General features: G+C 43.0%; 1 protein-coding gene across 1 annotated transcript in view; it reads left to right on the top strand.

Moving 5' to 3' along the window:
* Positions 1 to 698: 698 nt before the first annotated feature.
* The window catches only part of LOC147666166 (uncharacterized), a 161585-nt gene continuing 143353 nt past the window's right edge, over positions 699 to 18930 (top strand). Inside the window, exons 1-2 of the mRNA XM_086949251.1 lie at positions 699 to 737; positions 9559 to 9740. Of these exons, the coding sequence (XP_086805377.1) occupies positions 699 to 737; positions 9559 to 9740 (221 nt within the window). The remainder of the gene's footprint in view (positions 738 to 9558; positions 9741 to 18930) is intronic.

Genomic DNA, 18930 nt, shown 5'->3' with positions numbered 1-18930 from the left:
CACTACAATGCACACAGGTGAGAGCGACTCGCTGAAGAGGGTTTGCAACATTTCTTCGACATAGTCTTCTACTCGTGACATGGCAGTAGACTCTGGCACCCCTACAATGCGAAGGTTATTTTGGCTCGACCTGGCTTCCAAGTTTTTGTTTTTGTTTCGAATCACCTCAAGGACTTTCTCCATTCTGAGGAGTTTTTTACGAGTGTTCACGCTTTCGTCTTCTAGCACGGAAGTGCGCTGTTCCACATGTTCCAGGCGCTCCACATATTCCATCACCTTTTCCTTTAGGCGATCCAACCTATCTGATGGAGAGTCAATTTTGTTATCGATGGCTGTGAGGGACTGTTTCAAGTCTCTGAACATCTCCCGTATATTCGGTTCAGGAGAGGTGTCGCCAGTTGAGTCTGCTTTCAAATGGCAGTCCTCCACAGTTGGAGGACCCCCGAGTGGGTCTCCTCTGCTCGAAGACCAGCTTTTGTAGCTTAGTGACCGTTTTCTCCATTTCCTTCCAGGGGTGATGTGCGCATTCCCTAGGTCGTGCGTGTTTCGCAGTGGCGGCGGTGTCCGCAGTTGCGCGTTTCTTGGTGCGCAAGTGGCAACACCCCCGTGCCTGATTACCTTTTGTGCGGCTGATCAACTGTCTATTGGGTGAAATGCGTCTGTTGTAGGTACTTGCTAGGCCTTTCTCGCTTCAGGACATGCGGTCACCGAGCAGCCCCCACTCTGCAGCACCCCAGGTGTGTGATCCTCAACTGTCCCACACATCATGGTGTTGTTACACACATGAGGTGCGTGGGTGACTCCGATTTTCAGGGTTCATCTCTAAGGTACCCTCTGACTGCATTTTGAATTAAATCCAACACTTGCATCCTTGTGGGTTTAATGTGCTGAGAAGTTTGCTACCAAACTTCCCAGGTTTTAGTAAAGCCATTATGGAGCTGTGGAGTTTGCAATAATAAACTCCCAGACTATATAGTCTTTATGGCTTTACGACACTTACAATGTAGAGATACAGGGCTCATGCCACTGTACCCTCACTTTGGGGCTAGTGCACCCTGCTAGAGAGGTGACTTACCTATGTTGTTTCTTCACTTTTCTCTGCACCAAGCCTGCAATGGCAGCTTGTGGGTGTTAAGGCACAGGGCCTCTGAGAGGTGCACAAGAGGTGGTGCAGCCCTTAGAGGACTTCCTTGATCACAGTGCCCTTGGTACCCTTAGTACCTTTTACAAGGGGCTTACCTGTGGCCAGAGATGTGCCAATTTTAGGTACAAAGGTACAGTTTTGTGAAAGAACATGGGCCCTGGAAACTTGATTGGCAGGGACCCATTGCACATCAGGTCAGGTTGCATCAGATGCCAGGCAAAAAGTGGGGCGTGACCATGCAAAAAGGAGCACTTTCCTTAAGGGCTAGACAGGATGTACCAGAGTCAGGCTGTTTCCACCTACCACAGTAGATAGGGTTCTAATAACGACGAGGGCGACAACAGTGTACCGATCTCCAACCGGGGGCTTAATCGTGGAAGGGGCATCCCTTGTAATATACAATGTCCCTCACCCTACTAAGCACCATTCCAGCTTACAGTGGATTGCAAGGTCGCCTTGCACTCCTACCCTCTTTCCTCATCTTCTTTTACCATTCTCCTTTAATGTGAGGGGAGGCAGTTGGTGAACTCCATGGCACTGTGGCTCATGTAATCAATCTCATCAACTGCTGCAGATCAGTCGGGCCCCATCTTGACTCCAAACCTCCACCAGATTGCAAGTGGGTGAAGGTGGACCCCAACACACCGTCCGCATCCAGTTCTTGAATGTCAAGGGGCAGGGGGAAAGTAGGCTGATCCCACTCTTCAGGGAGCAATGTCGGTCACTCTGTCCCCATGCAGGAGGTGCCAATCCAAGACAGCTTGTCTCACAAACTCCAGCAATGTCTCCACGGTGTGCAGGCCTCATCTCTATTCGTGGGCCCCAGAAGCCGCACCTCACTGCCACACCATCCAGCTGTCTCTTTCACCACGCAGGCACCCAGTGGAAGCCCATGGATCTGCAGGGGGTCCGCGGGACACTCAGTAGCTGCACCCTGCATCACCAGGTAGAGGTCTGCCTGCCTCAGCGTCGCCGGGCCAGGTGGGAGGCATAAGGCGTAGAGACCGCAAAACCTTTATTCGCAGCCATTCCCCGGAGCGGCCACAAGCTCCAGAAGCTCAGCACTGGCTACTGAGGAACATCTCCTCCAGCGCCGCACAGTGGACCGGCATCTGCGGCTCCAGGATCAGTTGCTCCAGCAGTAGTGCCCAATGCAGGCCCCCTCAGGCCCACCACGGCACCTGGGCACCAACCCATAGCAACAAGCGGTTGTGGGGGGGATCTCTTCCTCACCAAACCCGCCTTCTCCTCCATGGTCCAGTGTGCCCGAAAGCACTCGGGACAGCACTCTGCCCCTCCATGAGGCCGACAGTGATTGGAGGCGGCTCGCCCATACTCTTCAGCTTCCGCGAGGCATACAGCACTTTGCCACCGCCAGGGGTGACAGCATATACTTGTACCTGTATTTTTGGGGGCATGGGGGTGGTAGGGTAATGTCTGATTAGGTTTTTGGGGCCAGAGAGAGCATTTAGTGCTGCCGCTCTGCCATCTTGTAGGCCAACCCCACCCCATTCACACATATTTAAATGGTAATTAGTGACTGGGAGAAGTTAGCCTGCAGGAACTTCAAGTATAAAAGGTAGCTATCTAAAAGCTACTCTTCCTTAATATTTATTACAAATCCAACTTCACCATAGTATTGGATTTATAATACGTATTAAAATAGATGTTTAATTACTTTTCTAGCCATTCCTGAGATTCAGTATTAATAAAGATTTTAATCTTTACTTTGATTTTCTGTGGGTTAGCCAGACTTCCTAAAGTGAAGTGAAAATAGCTTTTAGGTGCTAGTCACTTTAAGGACATGTTAAAATTACATTCCTACATGTTCTACTTTTAAATACCATGCACCCTTGCTTGTGGACTACAAGACCTTTATAGGGTTCATATTTGATATATCACTTTTTACACAGCTACAGTCAGGCTACAGATGGTAGGCATGAAGCCATGTTTGCCATGCCACAGAAGTGAATGGCACAATAGGTGCTGCAGTCCACAATTGGAATTTAACTTCCAGGGCTGGGTCCACCTTGTACCATATACCAAGGACTTCTAGGTAAATTAAATATACCAATTAGGAATAGTTGGACCTTGTCCTCTCTGCAGTGTCACCCCAAAAAATGTTGTCTACTTACTGCAATTTTTTTCTGAAATTCGGGTTTCTTGGTCTTAGGATTCTGTGGACTTTACCACTGCTAACCAGTACTAAAGTGCTTGTGCTCACTTCGCTATACATGGTTTGATTTATAAATACCTAATTGTCATATTTAATTTACTTTTACGTCCCTTGTAGATTGGTATACCATATGCCCATGGCCTGAAAATTAAATGCAACTAGTGGGCCAGCAGCACTCATTTTGCCACCCACTTCAGTAGCACTTTAAAACATGTCCCAGGCCATGTCGGCTTGGCATTTAAATCACCTTGCCAAGCCTTAAACTCCCCTTTTATTACATACTAGCAGCCCGCCCCGACGTTGTCCGGGGCAGAAGGGGCTGGGGGCCGCACCGCTGCAGGAGACGTGCAGCAGAGCGGCCATCAGCGGGAGCAGCAGAGCGTACATACCAGCTCCCACGCCGCCGCTCCTCCCCGCATGTCAGGTGTGTGTCCCTTGCTCCTTCCTGCACTCCCACCAGCATCGCCGCTCCTCCCCGCGCTGGGCACTCCAATGTTGTGTGTCGGTCCCGCGCCACCGCTCCTCCCCGCATGTCGTGTTTTGTTCCCTTGCTCCTTCCTGCACACCGGTCCGGACAGCGAACGTCGCGTTGACGTGACGTCACACCCACACGCCATTGCGCCTCTCGCAAGCGTTGTGACGACGCCGAACGCCGCGCACAATCACTGTATCCATACGCCCATACGGACTACTTTTCCCTTAACGTCCCCCCCCCCAATGTATATGGTGTGGTTTTCTATAGCCTATGTCCATCTCCTGGACCTCCCCTTTCCAACGCTGTATTGGGTGTTGCGATTGGTGGTGTTCTTTTCGAGTTTACCTGGCTCAAAGGACACAGTTCTCTCTTTATAATAGCAGTATAGATAAGTCCCCCCACCTAAGGTAGACCCTAGGTAACCTATAGTGCAGGGTGCTATGTAATTAAAAGGGTGGACATGTACTTTTAAGTTTGCATATCCTGGTAGTGAAAAACTCCTAAATTTGTTTTTCAATACTGTGAGGCCTACCCCTCCCGTAGGTTAACATTGGAATTTCCTTATTACATTTAATACGCTGTAATTTCTACTTGGAAGCAGGTGGACATGTCATGTTTTGTACATATGATACAATATTGTGATGATAAAAACTCTTCAATGAAAAAGATCAGATTTTTCATTGTAATCTTAAAAATGCCACTTTTAGAAAGTTGACAATTTCCTGCCCTTAGCCCTTTGTGCTTGCAGTCTGTTTTGGGACCACAGCCCCTTGACAAAAAAGTTATTACAGTCATTCTGGATAAAAAAATCAGTTCCATAAACGGATTCAATGATCAAAGTTTTCAATTTTATTGCTACAATTCGAACAAAAATTTGAATGACCCCAGCCGGAATAATTGAAAAAAATAATGATCACTTACACCTGATAAGCCTGTGCTTTGCCTTCACACAAAGAGCCTAACAACCCTGTCTTGTCACAGCTGCAATCTTGGAGACAGGGCAAGGGAGTCAGGAAATTCCATGCACTTCATAGAACCTTTCAAAAGGCTTCTCCCACCTTCCAAAAGAAAGGCACCAGTGTAAAAAAATAGGACCTTCAATCCCACTTTTCAGTTCGCTTCTGGACCTGTGGATACTCTTCCGGGAAGAATGACTGCTGTGCTGCTACATGGACAGCCATTCTGCTGGACTGCTGCTCCAAAGGAATTGCATCCCTGATGTGCTGACCTGCTGCCTGCGTTAGAAGGATTGGACCTGCACCTCTTGAACCCAGAGTGACTCCAAGGGCTATTTGGCTGGCCTCCTGATCGGAAGCCAAAGTGACAACAGGATTCCAACAACCTTGCATCTGCACCTGGACTCTGCCATGCCAACTGGTGCCACCCCAGTCCTGGACGCATGGAAATTGGCTTTAGGTGCTCTGCTAGCCTCTGTGGATCCAGTGGAACCAACACACCTACTCAGCTGTGCGTCGCAAACCAGAGTGAAACCGATACATCGCAGCTGCTGCGTGGATTGGATCCTTCACCACTCACATCTCAGCTCTTTGAAACTGACACGTCGCCCCGCCTGCATGCCGCATCCTCGACGCTGGACTTGGCATCACAAGCCCTATTGAGGAGATCCCCTATGAGGACGCAGGCCCTCGCATCACAGCCTCGCTGTACCTCGGAACTGACTCATCGCTTCTTTGATGCAGATCCTCGCAATGCTCTGCGGTCCAGGGTTTAAGATACTTTGTTCAGCGGGTCTAACTGGGCCCCTCTAGCTAGCCCAGGGTTCATTGCGGTCGGCCACAACCAGATATCCACAACTGATGTTGTATGCCTTTTGGTGCTCTTTTCTCTAAAAAATCCAAAATTCGACATCACTAGTTCTACTAATTGGATTTTGTCGTTTTGGTGTCAAATCATTTATTAGAACTAACTTTATTTTTCTAAGTTGATTTGGGATTTTTCTTGTTTTGTGTTTTCACTGTATTATATATGGTGTTTGGAAAGACAGGTGTTGAAGCCAATGATTTTACCCCTCTCACTTTTCAAATGTGGCAGGGGGCCTTCTTCCCTAAGGCAAGCAAGAAGGGCATGATATGTATTCTCCCCTGCCTGGCACGGCTGGTAATGGAATATATTTGAGATAAACAAGAAGAACTAGCTACTACTACAATGCACGTGTAGTGTCTGCAAAGAAAAAACAATTGTTTTTTTATGAAGGCCCTCCCCCACCATCCTATTTGGTGGCATGCTTCATCATCGGCCCCACCCGAGGTACTGAGTGTACCTCAGGTGTGCTGCGACGCCTGACTACAGCGGAGCGGGTTTTGGTACGTGAGTGTGGGTGCTGGTGCGTGGAGCTCCTGACCGGACCATAGGTTTAAGGCGGTACCGAAGACATTGCCAATGCGCACAGGTCTCGGACCCCTGGCAGAGACCCTTGGAACTTTGTCTCCCGCAGTTAGGAGTACAAACAGAGAGGAATCGCCTCTCACAATTACAGCACCTTAGCGTGTGCTACACATACAGGGTACTGACAGCACATTAGACCCCTATACCACCCATCATATAGTGGTATTTCCAATGAAAGAAGAACCAACCTTAACTAAAGAGGCGTGTCGTCACTTCTGTAGTTATTCTGAAAGTTAACTTATGGGTTACTGACCATTTCCATATGTCTTTAGAGAATCATGAACGGGGGAATACTGAAGTTCTTTTCTGAAAAAGGCGGTGACTAGTGAAAACAGGAATCTGCTGTTAGCGTATTTTAAGACAAACTGTCCTTGAAGTGTGGGTTAGTATTGTGAACTTAATGTACGAAACATTATGCTAACTTCGAAAAGCCAAGCAACCTGTATTAAGTACAAAACCGTCCTTCCTAAATTTAATGTGAGTTAGCTGTTGACAAAACCATGCAAATAGCATATGCCTTCGCTTACTTAAGTTCAGGATCTTTGATTATTTACTTTGAAAACACGCATTGGCAATGCCAATAGGTTTCGGTTTTAAATGGCAGAGCTATTGGCTTCAGCAGTGCTTGTTGCCATCAGCATAAAATATAGAAAAATTACTTTCTATACTTTGAAGATGGCTGCCACATTGCATCATGCAACTCGGTGTTGCGTCATCACGTTGGGGACCATCTTGAAAGTATAGAAAACAGTGTTTTCTATACTTTTTAGAAGGCTGCAGCGTTCATCATCACGTTGTGTGATGCAACATATGCCCATCTTGACAATATAAAAACAATGTTTTCTACACTTTTCCGATGACCTCCATATTGCGTCTCAGCTTTCTAATATGCAACATGGTGGGTAACTTGAAAGTATAGAAAAACTTTTCTATACTTTCAGAATGGCGGGTCACTGATACTGCCTTTACCAGCGCTTGGTGACCGCACATATCATTGGTAAAGCAAATAGCTGTGGCCAATATAGTACATGAGAGGGACGGAAGTGGATGGTGACAAGACTGGGGTGCTAAGGGCAGAGTTGAGGGGGGAGTAACAAAGGCTCTGGGGAAGAATATTTAAACGAAAAACGATCCCAAACCGATTTGGAAGGCGGCGGGGAAGCAACATACAAGGGAAAGTGCGGATGGGGAGGAAAGCAACACAAGAGCGAGAGGGGAGTAAAGGCGAAAGTGCCACATGTGGGGCTGAGCAAGAATGCTGGCACGCCCATGGAATATAAAAAGGAAATAATGTTCAAGATTGCAGGCAACATCAGCAGTGGAAGGATGTAACCAATCAGAACAATGTCAGCCAGAAATGTTCCTTGGTGGAACAAACACATATTAATTAGGGAGGAAATCCATCGAAGAGGAAACAACCGGGACTGACAACGATGCTATCCAATCGTGAGCCAGGGCCTTACTGAAAGGGCACTCAATATATATCTATTAGAAAAAAAGGCCTGGCCAATAAACAGGTGAAGCTTTTTGTGGCTGAGACCTAAAAAGTAGTATGTCTCCAAAATGGAAACTTCCCTAGTGTAGTGTAGTTCCTATTTTCCCAATAGGCTCTGCGCATTGGAATAACATAAACAGCAGTGTAGACGTAGGACTGAGGTCATCTAGGTCTCTACTGACTATGTTAAACTTAATTTAGGTTTGCGCCAGCTAGCTCAGAGGTCACTGGAAACTTTCTTGAATGAATAGGGAGGGATTAGCTTCCCTGGCTCAGACCAGAAGGGATTCAGTTTCCGACAACCGCATAAACATGACAACTTTGCTCCCTCAGAATAAGAGGGTATCTCTAGAGTCGTGTGAAAACAATAGACAGCTATTTCACTCAGTCAGTAGTGCATACTTAGTTTCACCAGAGTGCAGAGGAATAGAGAGACGTGCGTTTTCAATAAAAAGGTGTTATTTATTGAGCAGTCTTCTTCCTCATGCAAGAGAAATGAATTGCCACAATTGCAATACTTAAAGTAAAGTAAAGTGCGTACAGTAAAAGTAGTATTATGAAATAATACTGTAAAAGCATTATTATGGTTTCTAAGCCATATGATACTTTAAAATGGATAAAATATATACATACATAAATACATTGACTAACGTACTCAACTGGTGCTTCTAACTAAGCCTACCCCGGTGTACCTGACCTAAGCCTAACACGTGGGAGGGGATGAGTAAGTAGCAGTTTAAGTTAAGTTGGTTAAGATAGATTTGCCAAGAATCTGCATCAAGAATTCTCTCAAGAGTTTAATCAGCTCCGTACCTTGGTAATAGAATGTGGGAGGTCTGGTATCTCTTTCCTCAGGACTCGATATTCCAGCAACCCGCGAGGGTAGGCTGGAAACACCGGAGCTGGATTTTCTCGGCTGGAGAAAAAGACAGCGTCTCTCAGTGCGTCAAACGGGAGGGGCGGCTTACGTGGGCTTCTCGCTTCAGCTGGGCTCTCGGGGAAGTAGATGGCCTCTCTGCTCCAAACCACCGTGTGTTTGCTTAAGGCAACTGTTGGTATTTTATACCTGGAAGGTGCCGGGTTTGACGTAAGGTTGGACATAAGACATCACTAAGAACTAACAGCTCTTTCTGGACTTCAGGAGTTCTTGTTCAAATCAAAACAAAAGCAGGGGGGATTTCCCGGGCTGCTGGAGGCTTGGTGTGTTTAAAGAACGCGTTGTGCTTTCTAGGAGTCAATGGGTTTAACCGTGCTGTGCTTTGGACTGCATGGGCTATTACTGAATATGGATCTGATTCTTATGCCTTTATCAGGATATTATTGATTATAACCTCACAAGGGCATAAATCAGGAATATTGAATTAGAGTCCTAGATATAAACACGACACTAGAACCCATAGAAAATATGGAGGTGTCTAGAGGATTTTCTTAGCCTGAATGCGCATCTAGTCCAACCTTTATTTGTGGCAGCTGCACTTTGAGTGGGAATGGGATTATGAATTTCCCACTATTTCATTTCTAATTTAGCAGGTTTTGCCAGCATAACCCATGACCATCCATTTGAATCTCCATTGGCGACACCCATAGTCCCCTAACTTCTCCAACATCATAATTTTGTAAAATACAGTTATAAAGTGGATTTCTGCATCTGAAATTTCAATCTGCATCTATAAATGTCTACAGTTCATGTGTCCCTGAATCAGGATCTAGGCATTTACGCACAGAGGTGACACCATTTGATGACCTATTAGACACACAATGGCACAAAAAAGTGTGAATCAGGCGTAAACTTTTCTTAAATATTTTGAATGAAACCCTCTATAGACCTATGGATCCACTCTTCTACTGTTGTGTTTTTCCAGCATTGGAGCCCGCATGTGGCGTTGGGAGGACGGCCAGCTGCTGTTCAATGTGGACAATATGGCCACTACTATGCTCAGCTAAACAACATCCAGAAGAGGCCATTTGAGCAGCCACAGATTCCTCAGGGGATTCAAAGAGCCGGCGAGTATTATGGGCAGAGAGAACAAGTGCAACCACAGTGGTAAGTGTAATTTGTCATCCATTTATCTTGGGCAGTCAGTGTTCCAGAAAGATCTCTGGGTGCTTAATAGTAGCAAGTTATACCATATCCCTAATCATTTGATAAAACAGTTAGAAGCATAAGTAAAAAGCCCAAGTTAAAAGGTGTTGGCTATCATAAAATGTTGTTTTCATTTGAAAGCGTACCTTTAAATAGTAGAGGTTGAGTTACCCATTACTGCAATGGTGGTAAACTGAGTTAATGCCGAGCCCCCATTCCATAAAATAATTTGGTCAGACCATCAAATGATGTATTTGAGAGGCCTGACATACAATGAAATAGCAGAACGTAAAATAGATTGTTGGGAATTTTCTGCAGAAATGTAGGTACTTCAGAATTCTTTTTAAATGTAGGCTTCATGTAAAATACTGCAAGCGAGTCAAACTTTTCAAGTGACATTGGAGGCAAGGGCATCTTAAAAGTCCAGTAACGTTGTTCTGTGTTGCTTTTTTCCCTTCACCACATGTGTGAAATACAAAATAAGTTGTGAGCGAGCCATGGAATCAAGCTACTTGAGTGTGAGGAGCATTTATTGTCCAAGAAAGGTTCACAAAAATCCATGTTAAATGGCTTCCATTTATTTTCTCACATTCATATATTTAATATTCTGACATTACAACAAAATCTAGGGATTCCTTTAAAGGTTCTTCTTAACAGATATACTGGCCAAATTCTATTGATTTTTAAATACTCTTGTGACATGGCTGAGGTGATCCTTTCTGTCACAGCTACACAGCCTTCAGGACATTCCTTTACCAAACCCTGGTGACAATTGGTGGGGATGTAAATTGGTAATGGCAGCATGAAAACTGCACCCAGTAATTTTTGGGTGGTCCAAAATATCAAGATATAGGCTCAAAGAGGACTTACTTTTGTCTATAGAACTTCTACGAAAGAAAAGATTTTCAACATAAAAATAAACTATATAACTCAAACATCTTGTTTGGTAAACACAAAAACGAGTTTCCAAATCAAATGTAACACAGTAATAGTTGCACATTGAGATTATTAGTGGATCATAAATAGTCTTCATTTTTCTTTTGCTTTTTTTTATTGCATTCAATTGAAAATTATTGCATCAACCCCATATGTTTTGTGTGTATTCAGGCAAGCTCTTGATTGAAGAAAGGTTGTTCTATGTTTCAGCACCAATCTATTCCCCATAACCATGATGCAATTGAGGAAGCTGCTTCTGATCTCCAACATCTAATGATGTCTCATTTCGCGATCATTAGTGTGAGGAAAATCCCAGGACGTCTAGTGTACACTGTGAACAATCGGGATGGATCAGTAATCAAGCAGGAAAAATCAAGAATTTAACAATATCTATATAAAATATATACCTTTAATGAGTATTTGTTTAAAAACAACATATAGTGTGTGACCACGAGGTCAAACCATAAAATAAGAGTAAAAAATGAATCAATTACATACAGTTCTAATAATCAAACAACATAAAATTCATAATCAGTACATGAAAATTATACACAAAGATGCATGTAGTACATCAAATATTAAAAAGAGAGCATAAGAACTCGACGCGCGTTTCGGCAGTGAGACATAGAATAAATCCTGAAAATACATATATAAAAGAAAAATGTCTATTAAAATACAGTCCATATATCAACACATCAAAACAAGACCTTCCTTACTATCACACTAACCCTCCATTTCAATTTGTTCAATCAGTGGCAATGATTGGCAGAAAGATCTCTGTCGATTGTACAGTACCTGACTAACTATAACTGTTCATAGATTGATCCTTCAACTCAACCTATTATCCTAGAGAGACATAGCTGGTAACCTCTTTTTTGACCGCTATACATTAGCTATATTTCAAACGTTTACACTGTATCACCCCATTGGTGGAGGTTATAAATCTGAAGTAGATTGATTCATCATATATTATTATTATTTACATAATGCAGACACATTGTGTCCACGATAGGAACTAATACGGAACCTCTGTCCAAATTTATTGACTCATACCTACGCCCTCATGTGCCTAAAAATCACCTCTTATATTAGAGATACAGGCTCAATGATATCAAAAATAGAAAATCTACCATTCGATCCCAACAAAAATCTGTTGGTGACGATGGACATAGAGGCGCTGTACAGCAATATTCCGCAGCAGGAAGCAATATCAGCAACCAGTTGGTTCATCGACACCTATAACATCTTATGTCCTAAAGACTTCCTACTCGACTTGTTACAGATTGTCCTCTCAGAGAATATTGTTGAGTTTGGAAACTCCTTATTTCGCCAAGTCAAAGGAGTCAGTATGGGGGCATCTGTGGCTCCCTCCATTGCCAATATCTATATGGCAGCTTTTGAAACTAGATTCATCTACAATGAGGTTGCCCCTTTTTATGAATCTATTTCCCATTTGGTCCAGATATATAGACGACATCTTCTTTATCTGGACCAATGGGAAAGATTTGCTTCTTGAATTTCTTGAGTGGATCAATCTGACAGATGTGAATCTCAAATTCACTGCTCAATATAGTGAAACCCAGGTCGAATTTTTAGATATTATCATTAAGAATCAAAACAATAAACTTATTGTTGATTTGTTCATAAAATCGACAGCGAGAAACACTTTATTGCATTTCAAAAGTTTTCATCCGCGGTGCCAAAGGGAGAGTATTCCCTTCTCCCAATTTCTCCGAGTTAGGAGGAACTGTTCCAATCTATCAGACTTCGATATCCAAGCCCAAACAATGAGACAGAAATTTCTCAACAGGGGGTACCCACACAGATTGATACGAGACTCATATAAACGTGCGAGATTCTACGATCGTGACCACCTCCTAAAAACTAAGACACCCGCAGCCAATGACCAACTGGTATGTATAACAAAACATTCCACTCTTGACAAGACAGTCAGACATATTGTCAATTCAAATTGGCATATCCTCAACTCCAATCCCACCAGTATTAAACTAGAGAAGCCTATCTTTGCCCATAGGAGAAACAAAAACCTTAAGGATCTCATAGTACATTCTCGTTTTACAACTACGAATACCCAATCAGAATTTCTACAGAGATCAATCAATAACAATTTCCCGGTTAGAGGCACTGTCAAATGCTCATCTTGTAAATCCTGCAGTAACATCATTGAAGGTGAGTTTTTTGAACATAATGGCTGTCAGACTTCTGCCCAAGACATGTGGAATTGTAAGACTATGAACTGTATTTATTTCATTTTGTGCCCATGCCAACTTGGCTATGTAGGTGAAACCTCAAGGTCGGTCCAAACCAGGCTCACAGAACATAGGTCGGCTATCCGTACAAACAAACAACTAGCCCCCCTAGTGAAACATTTCAATGAAAATCACCATGCTCCAAATGACTTTAAATGGCGCATTTTAGAGAAAATCAGACTCCCAAACAATAAAGGTGGTGATCTAGTAAGAAAGAAAAGGGAGGTGTTCTGGATTTTCTCCCTGGGAACGTTCAAGAAGGGCCTCAATGCCGAGATTCTCTGGGAGAACGCCATTCTTTAGTATCCGTAAGTAACCGAGTTTGAGTCATCCCTAGATCTTTCAGTTTCGATAGGGTTCGGTGGCAATATTGCCAAGTGAACACGAGCTAACCAAACCTATTGGGAAGGCTATGTCTCTCCGACAATGGATTTCATTAATACCTATATGTTCTGTACATATCGATCACATGTAATGATTCTTAGAACCTTGAACACTTTGAATATTGGTAATTCGGGGGGGTTTTTCAGAATTATTATAAATATGTATAAGATTTAGAACATTATACTTCATACACCATTCATAGGTGAAGCAGACATGTTCCTTCAACTAATATATAGGCATATGAAAATACCTCCCTTAAATGAGCCCCATTCTTGAATTCTCCATCATCATTTAAGGATAACACATATACTCTACATGATATCTCTCGTGTAGGACACCCCCTATCTTTATTATATAGATACATGTTTGAAATACATGTATATGCATCTATAATACCGCTATTTTTCTTAAAGATGAATAGATCTAAAATATATAAAGAACATTCCAAATAACGTTGTATAGGGCTTTAGAATACCAGGTTCTATATTAATTATATATCCATTTAAAATGGATACGCTATCATCGTGAAAACGATTTTAAAATCTTAAGTAATCAAACAAACCCGAGAGTGTTCAGGCGCCATTTTGGATTGGGACGTGTTAAGTACGACTATTTCCATAGTAGTCCCTCGTTTAGATCTATGAAGATCAGTAACAACGTTGGGATTTTCGCGCCAAGAATTACGTTTAAATTGGACCCTAATTATCCTGCAGCTATCTTCAATTTCCGTGGAGGTCGGGTCACCACAACACGAGCGTCGGAGCAGCACCACCCTGCTGTCCGCCCCCTGTCTATTTTCCTAAGGTAAGAAATCCGTCGCGCTGGGTACTCTAAAATCTCTTCCATTTAGCTAGAATACGGATCCAAATGTAAACGTTACTGACTCCCAACCGTTACTCTTTTTACAGAGACGGCTGATCTATTTTCTGTGTGGAGGTCGGTTCCCCATAAAACGAGCGTCGGAACAGCACCACCCTGCTGCCCGCGTATTGTGTATATATTTAAGGTAAGAACCCAGGGCACTCCGAGATCACTATCACCCTAGTTTCATCACGAACTGAGATGCAAACTTTACTGATCCTCAACCGTGACTCTTTTTACAGAGACGGCTGATCTACTTTGCACGTGGAAATCGGAACCACACAACACGAGTGTCGGAACAGCACCACCCTGCTGTCCGTCTATTGTTTATTTATTAAAGGTAAGAATCTAGGCGTCCCAGGCACTTTAAATATTCTCCTGAAATTATGCCCTAACATGGATTGTGGTTGAAACTGAGATTGACCCGCATTTATGATTCTATCCACAGAAACTACTTTTATCTTTCCTCGAATCTACTAATACCGAGCAAGACTCACCGGATCACAACTCTGGTGCATTGTATAAATATCCAAGGTAAAATAGACGCTTAGTAGTTTTCGATGTTACACAAGTTCCACTAATAGAGAAAGTACTTAATATTTATGCCGACTACAGTAACTATCAAGTTCCTGTAGTAATGTTAATAATAGAGGTTTTTTACACACACTTCTATTTCTTTGCCCTACCAGCATTATTGTGACCATCGCCTGTATAAGTGATCACATCTGCGCTACGTACATAACCTACTCCATCGAAAATATCAAGGTATATATATATAACGCACTCGTACATAACTGTGGAACTGTATTAGGGTCCCATTAATACGCACTATTTACTGTGGATTTAGAAGTAATTATAACTCTGAATGGTTATCGTCTGAGATTCCCCTCTTCCTCATTTTATTTTAATATTGCTCGCCTCTAATTCTCTACCAGTTATATGACTGTACTTGGAAACTGTATTAAGCCATATCTGGTCTAGACTCCATCTACCCAAGTATCGGTTGCCATGTACTAATGTGGAGATCATGTAATTATATATCCTCAAAAGTCTATATGAATAGTTAGCAACCTATTATGCCATCAACTAAAGGCTGTCGCATTTCAAATATTCCCTTTTTCCTATCCCCTCCTTGTCCCCGATATATCCCATTCTTTGTTATTATAGGACTATCCACATGTCTTGCGCAGTATGTTTGACCCATTCAGTCGCATTCTTTAATAACCTCATCTTAGGTCTGTTCCTGTTTAAGTTATGTCCTCTCTTATATTATCAGGTGTTTTCCTTTGAAATTAATCTTATCCCATCCTAACTACAGAGGTTGTCACCTTCCATCATTGTTACTGCATGGATAGAGCGTCCAATGTTTGTAAGTAATCTCTCATGTACTGTAAACATATTTTCGTGTCTGCATTATGTAAATAATAATAATATATGATGAATCAATCTACTTCAGATTTATAACCTCCACCAATGGGGTGATACAGTGTAAACGTTTGAAATATAGCTAATGTATAGCGGTCAAAAAAGAGGTTACCAGCTATGTCTCTCTAGGATAATAGGTTGAGACCAGGTATGAAGGATCAATCTATGAACAGTTATAGTTAGTCAGGTACTGTACAATCGACAGAGATCTTTCTGCCAATCATTGCCACTGATTGAACAAATTGAAATGGAGGGTTAGTGTGATAGTAAGGAAGGTCTTGTTTTGATGTGTTGATATATGGACTGTATTTTAATAGACATTTTTCTTTTATATATGTATTTTCAGGATTTATTCTATGCCTCCTGAAGAAGGCGGTTCACTGCCGAAACGCGCGTCGAGTTCTTATGCTCTCTTTTTAATATTTGATGTACTAAATGCATCTTTGTGTATAATTTTCATGTACTGATTATGAATTTTATGTTGTTTGATTATTAGAACTGTATGTAATTGATTCATTTTTTACTCTTATTTTATGGTTTGACCTCGTGGTCACACACTATATGTTGTTTTTAAACAAATACTCATTAAAGGTATATATTTTATATAGATTTGTTAAATTCTTGATTTTTCCTGCTTGATTACTGATCCATCCCGATTGTTCACAGTGTACACTAGACGTCCTGGGATTTTCCTCACACTAGTTGTTACCCTGCCCTAGGAGTCTATATACTACCCAGGGGGTCCTTGCTGTCTTCACTCATTTCGCGATCATTACACCCACACCTAGTAGGGTCAGCCCTCCCCTTGGGACTCCAACCTCATCCATAATTCCCAACTGAATTATTTTGGGAGAGAAGGCGAATGGGCGCCCCAACACCAGTGATATTGTGATGTGTGCTAGTAATGCGTAATTTCAGGGTATTGCCCTATGCTATGAAGGAAATCACCTTCAACTATAGGGCATCTTGTAAAAGTTTGGGGACTGAGACAAGACCCTCTTAATAACTACTTTGTTAGTAAGGTATGTCTTTTTTTTGTTTTTTTTTGGTCCTCATCTCACCTTTCAAGCCTCTGCGGGTCTTATGAAGCCGCCTTCTCAGTCTGACGCCCCCACGGCTTACCGCACTCGCTTGGGTCATCCGACCTGCCTCTTCTTTTTGTAAGAGGCCCTGGTGTAATCATAAGACCAAGGATGTTTACAGTAATCTTAGAGTCTTACCCCAGCCCATGAGAGGGTGCCATATATTCGTTGCCTTGTCCTTCACTCCATCATACTCTAACCGTGACATGGTGAATGCAGCTTTGAGCCAGTATTCCCTTTGGGGGGGTAGGGGGTCCTTCCACCTCTTGCACACCTCCCTTCTAGCCAGCAATATCAAATACAGTAATAAACCCCTATCTTTCTGAGAGAGGGTCTGGCTAAGGCGTCCATTATCTCCGAAAAACACCAAAGACATGTTGATTTCTATAAGGATTTTGAAAATGTCTCGTATGATATCTCCCTCCTCAGCCCAAAATTTTACAAGTGCTGGACATTCATAGAAAATGTGTATGTCATCTGCAAGAGGTGTCGCACACCTAGGGCATTTAGGGGCGGGGTGTGGGGCGAACTTTGCAATTTTTCCGGGGGTATAGTAAAGTCTATTAATAACGAAGAAATGTGTTTTTTTTAAACAAGCAGGCTTGACATATCTGTACATAATCTTTAGAGATGGTTCATATAGGGAGTCTGTTTGCGGCCCAAGTGGGGTATCTATCCAAACTCCAGAGAAGGGGGGTACCGCTTGGTCTTCAACATCCAGCAAGCTGTTATACCATATAGATATTTCTTTATTGAGTGGACGGTTAGCGCTCAACAGGTCTTCAATATCTCTGTTCCTGCCGGTCTCCCCCTTTTCTGCTTCATACCATGATGTTAACTGCATGTATTTAAATCTTGAGAGTCCTTGCCCGATCTTTACCTTTAGGTACTCCCATGGATGAATCCCCCCGGAATCCAGCAGTTCAGACCAGTTTGTAATACCTGCCCTTCTTATCGGCAACGCCAAACTGTCCTTCAGACAGTCCTGTGTACCTGGTGCATCCCATACTGGGGCATTCTCAGAATGGTACCCAATGCCCCAGCTGCGCCTGAGCCTATACCATAGCTCCAGGGCTGCCCTCAAAACCTTCAACCGCACCCTCTTGAAAAACCTTGGTGACCCAAACTTGTACAAAAAGGCTTTTTTTATTGCATTCAATTGAAAATTATTGCATCAACCCCATATTTTTTGAGTGTATTCAGGCAAGCTCTTGATTGAAAAAAAGTTGTTCTATGTTTCAGCACCAATCTATTCCCCATAACCATGATGCAATTGAGGAAGCTGCTTCTGATCTCCAACATCTAACGATGTCTCATTTCGCGATCATTACACCCACACCTAGTAGGGTCAGCCCTCCCCTTGGGACTCCAACCTCATCCATAATTCCCAACTGAATTATTTTAGGAGAGAAGGCGAATGGCCGCCCCAACACCAGTGATATTGTGATGTGTGCTAGTAATGCGTAATTTCAGGGTATTGCCCTATGCTATGAAGGAAATCACCTTCAACTATAGGGCATCTTGTACAAGTTTGGGGACTGAGACAAGACCCTCTTAATAAGTACTTTGTTAGTAAGGTATGTCCTGTGTAAATATTTGCTTGTACCAGGCTCAGTCTGGCTGATATTACAAACTCTTGGGGTGCATCACAGCATCTCTACAATCAGCCTCATCCACACGCCCAGGTCTTTCTCACATCATGTTCTGTAATCAGGCAGGACAGATGGGGAATTAGAAATGAGAGAGCAATATGCTTTCAAAATGCCACTCCTGTATATAAATGTATCTCAAAAGGGCTGCCTTCTTGTTGCATTAGCATCTGTGATCAATGGGCTTCCAAAGCGTGTCTCAATTGCAAATATGTGAACAATTGTGATGCATGAAGTTCATATTCACCCTCTCATGTGTCGAAGTATTTAGTGTGATCTCCCTCTAATATATCTCTCAAGATATTTCCCAGTCCGGTCCCATGACTTAAACCCTTGCAGTCGTACTGCATGTGTCAAGTATGTTCCATTCCAGAGTCGTGTTTGTTTGGTAAATCTACCCTCATAGCTCATCCATTGGAGACCTTTAAGCTCCATTGAACAGGAATCTTGGTTCTTAGAGGAAGTGACCCTGGAATTTGGCACCCGTGTAAGAGTTTCATCATGTCTGTTTCTTCTAGTAGATCTCGTTCTGCCTGAAGTGCAG

Source organism: Lissotriton vulgaris, unplaced genomic scaffold (genome assembly GCF_964263255.1).
Source record: "Lissotriton vulgaris unplaced genomic scaffold, aLisVul1.2 SCAFFOLD_769, whole genome shotgun sequence".
Lineage (NCBI taxonomy): Eukaryota > Metazoa > Chordata > Amphibia > Caudata > Salamandridae > Lissotriton > Lissotriton vulgaris.
This window is presented reverse-complemented; position numbering and strand designations above follow the sequence as displayed.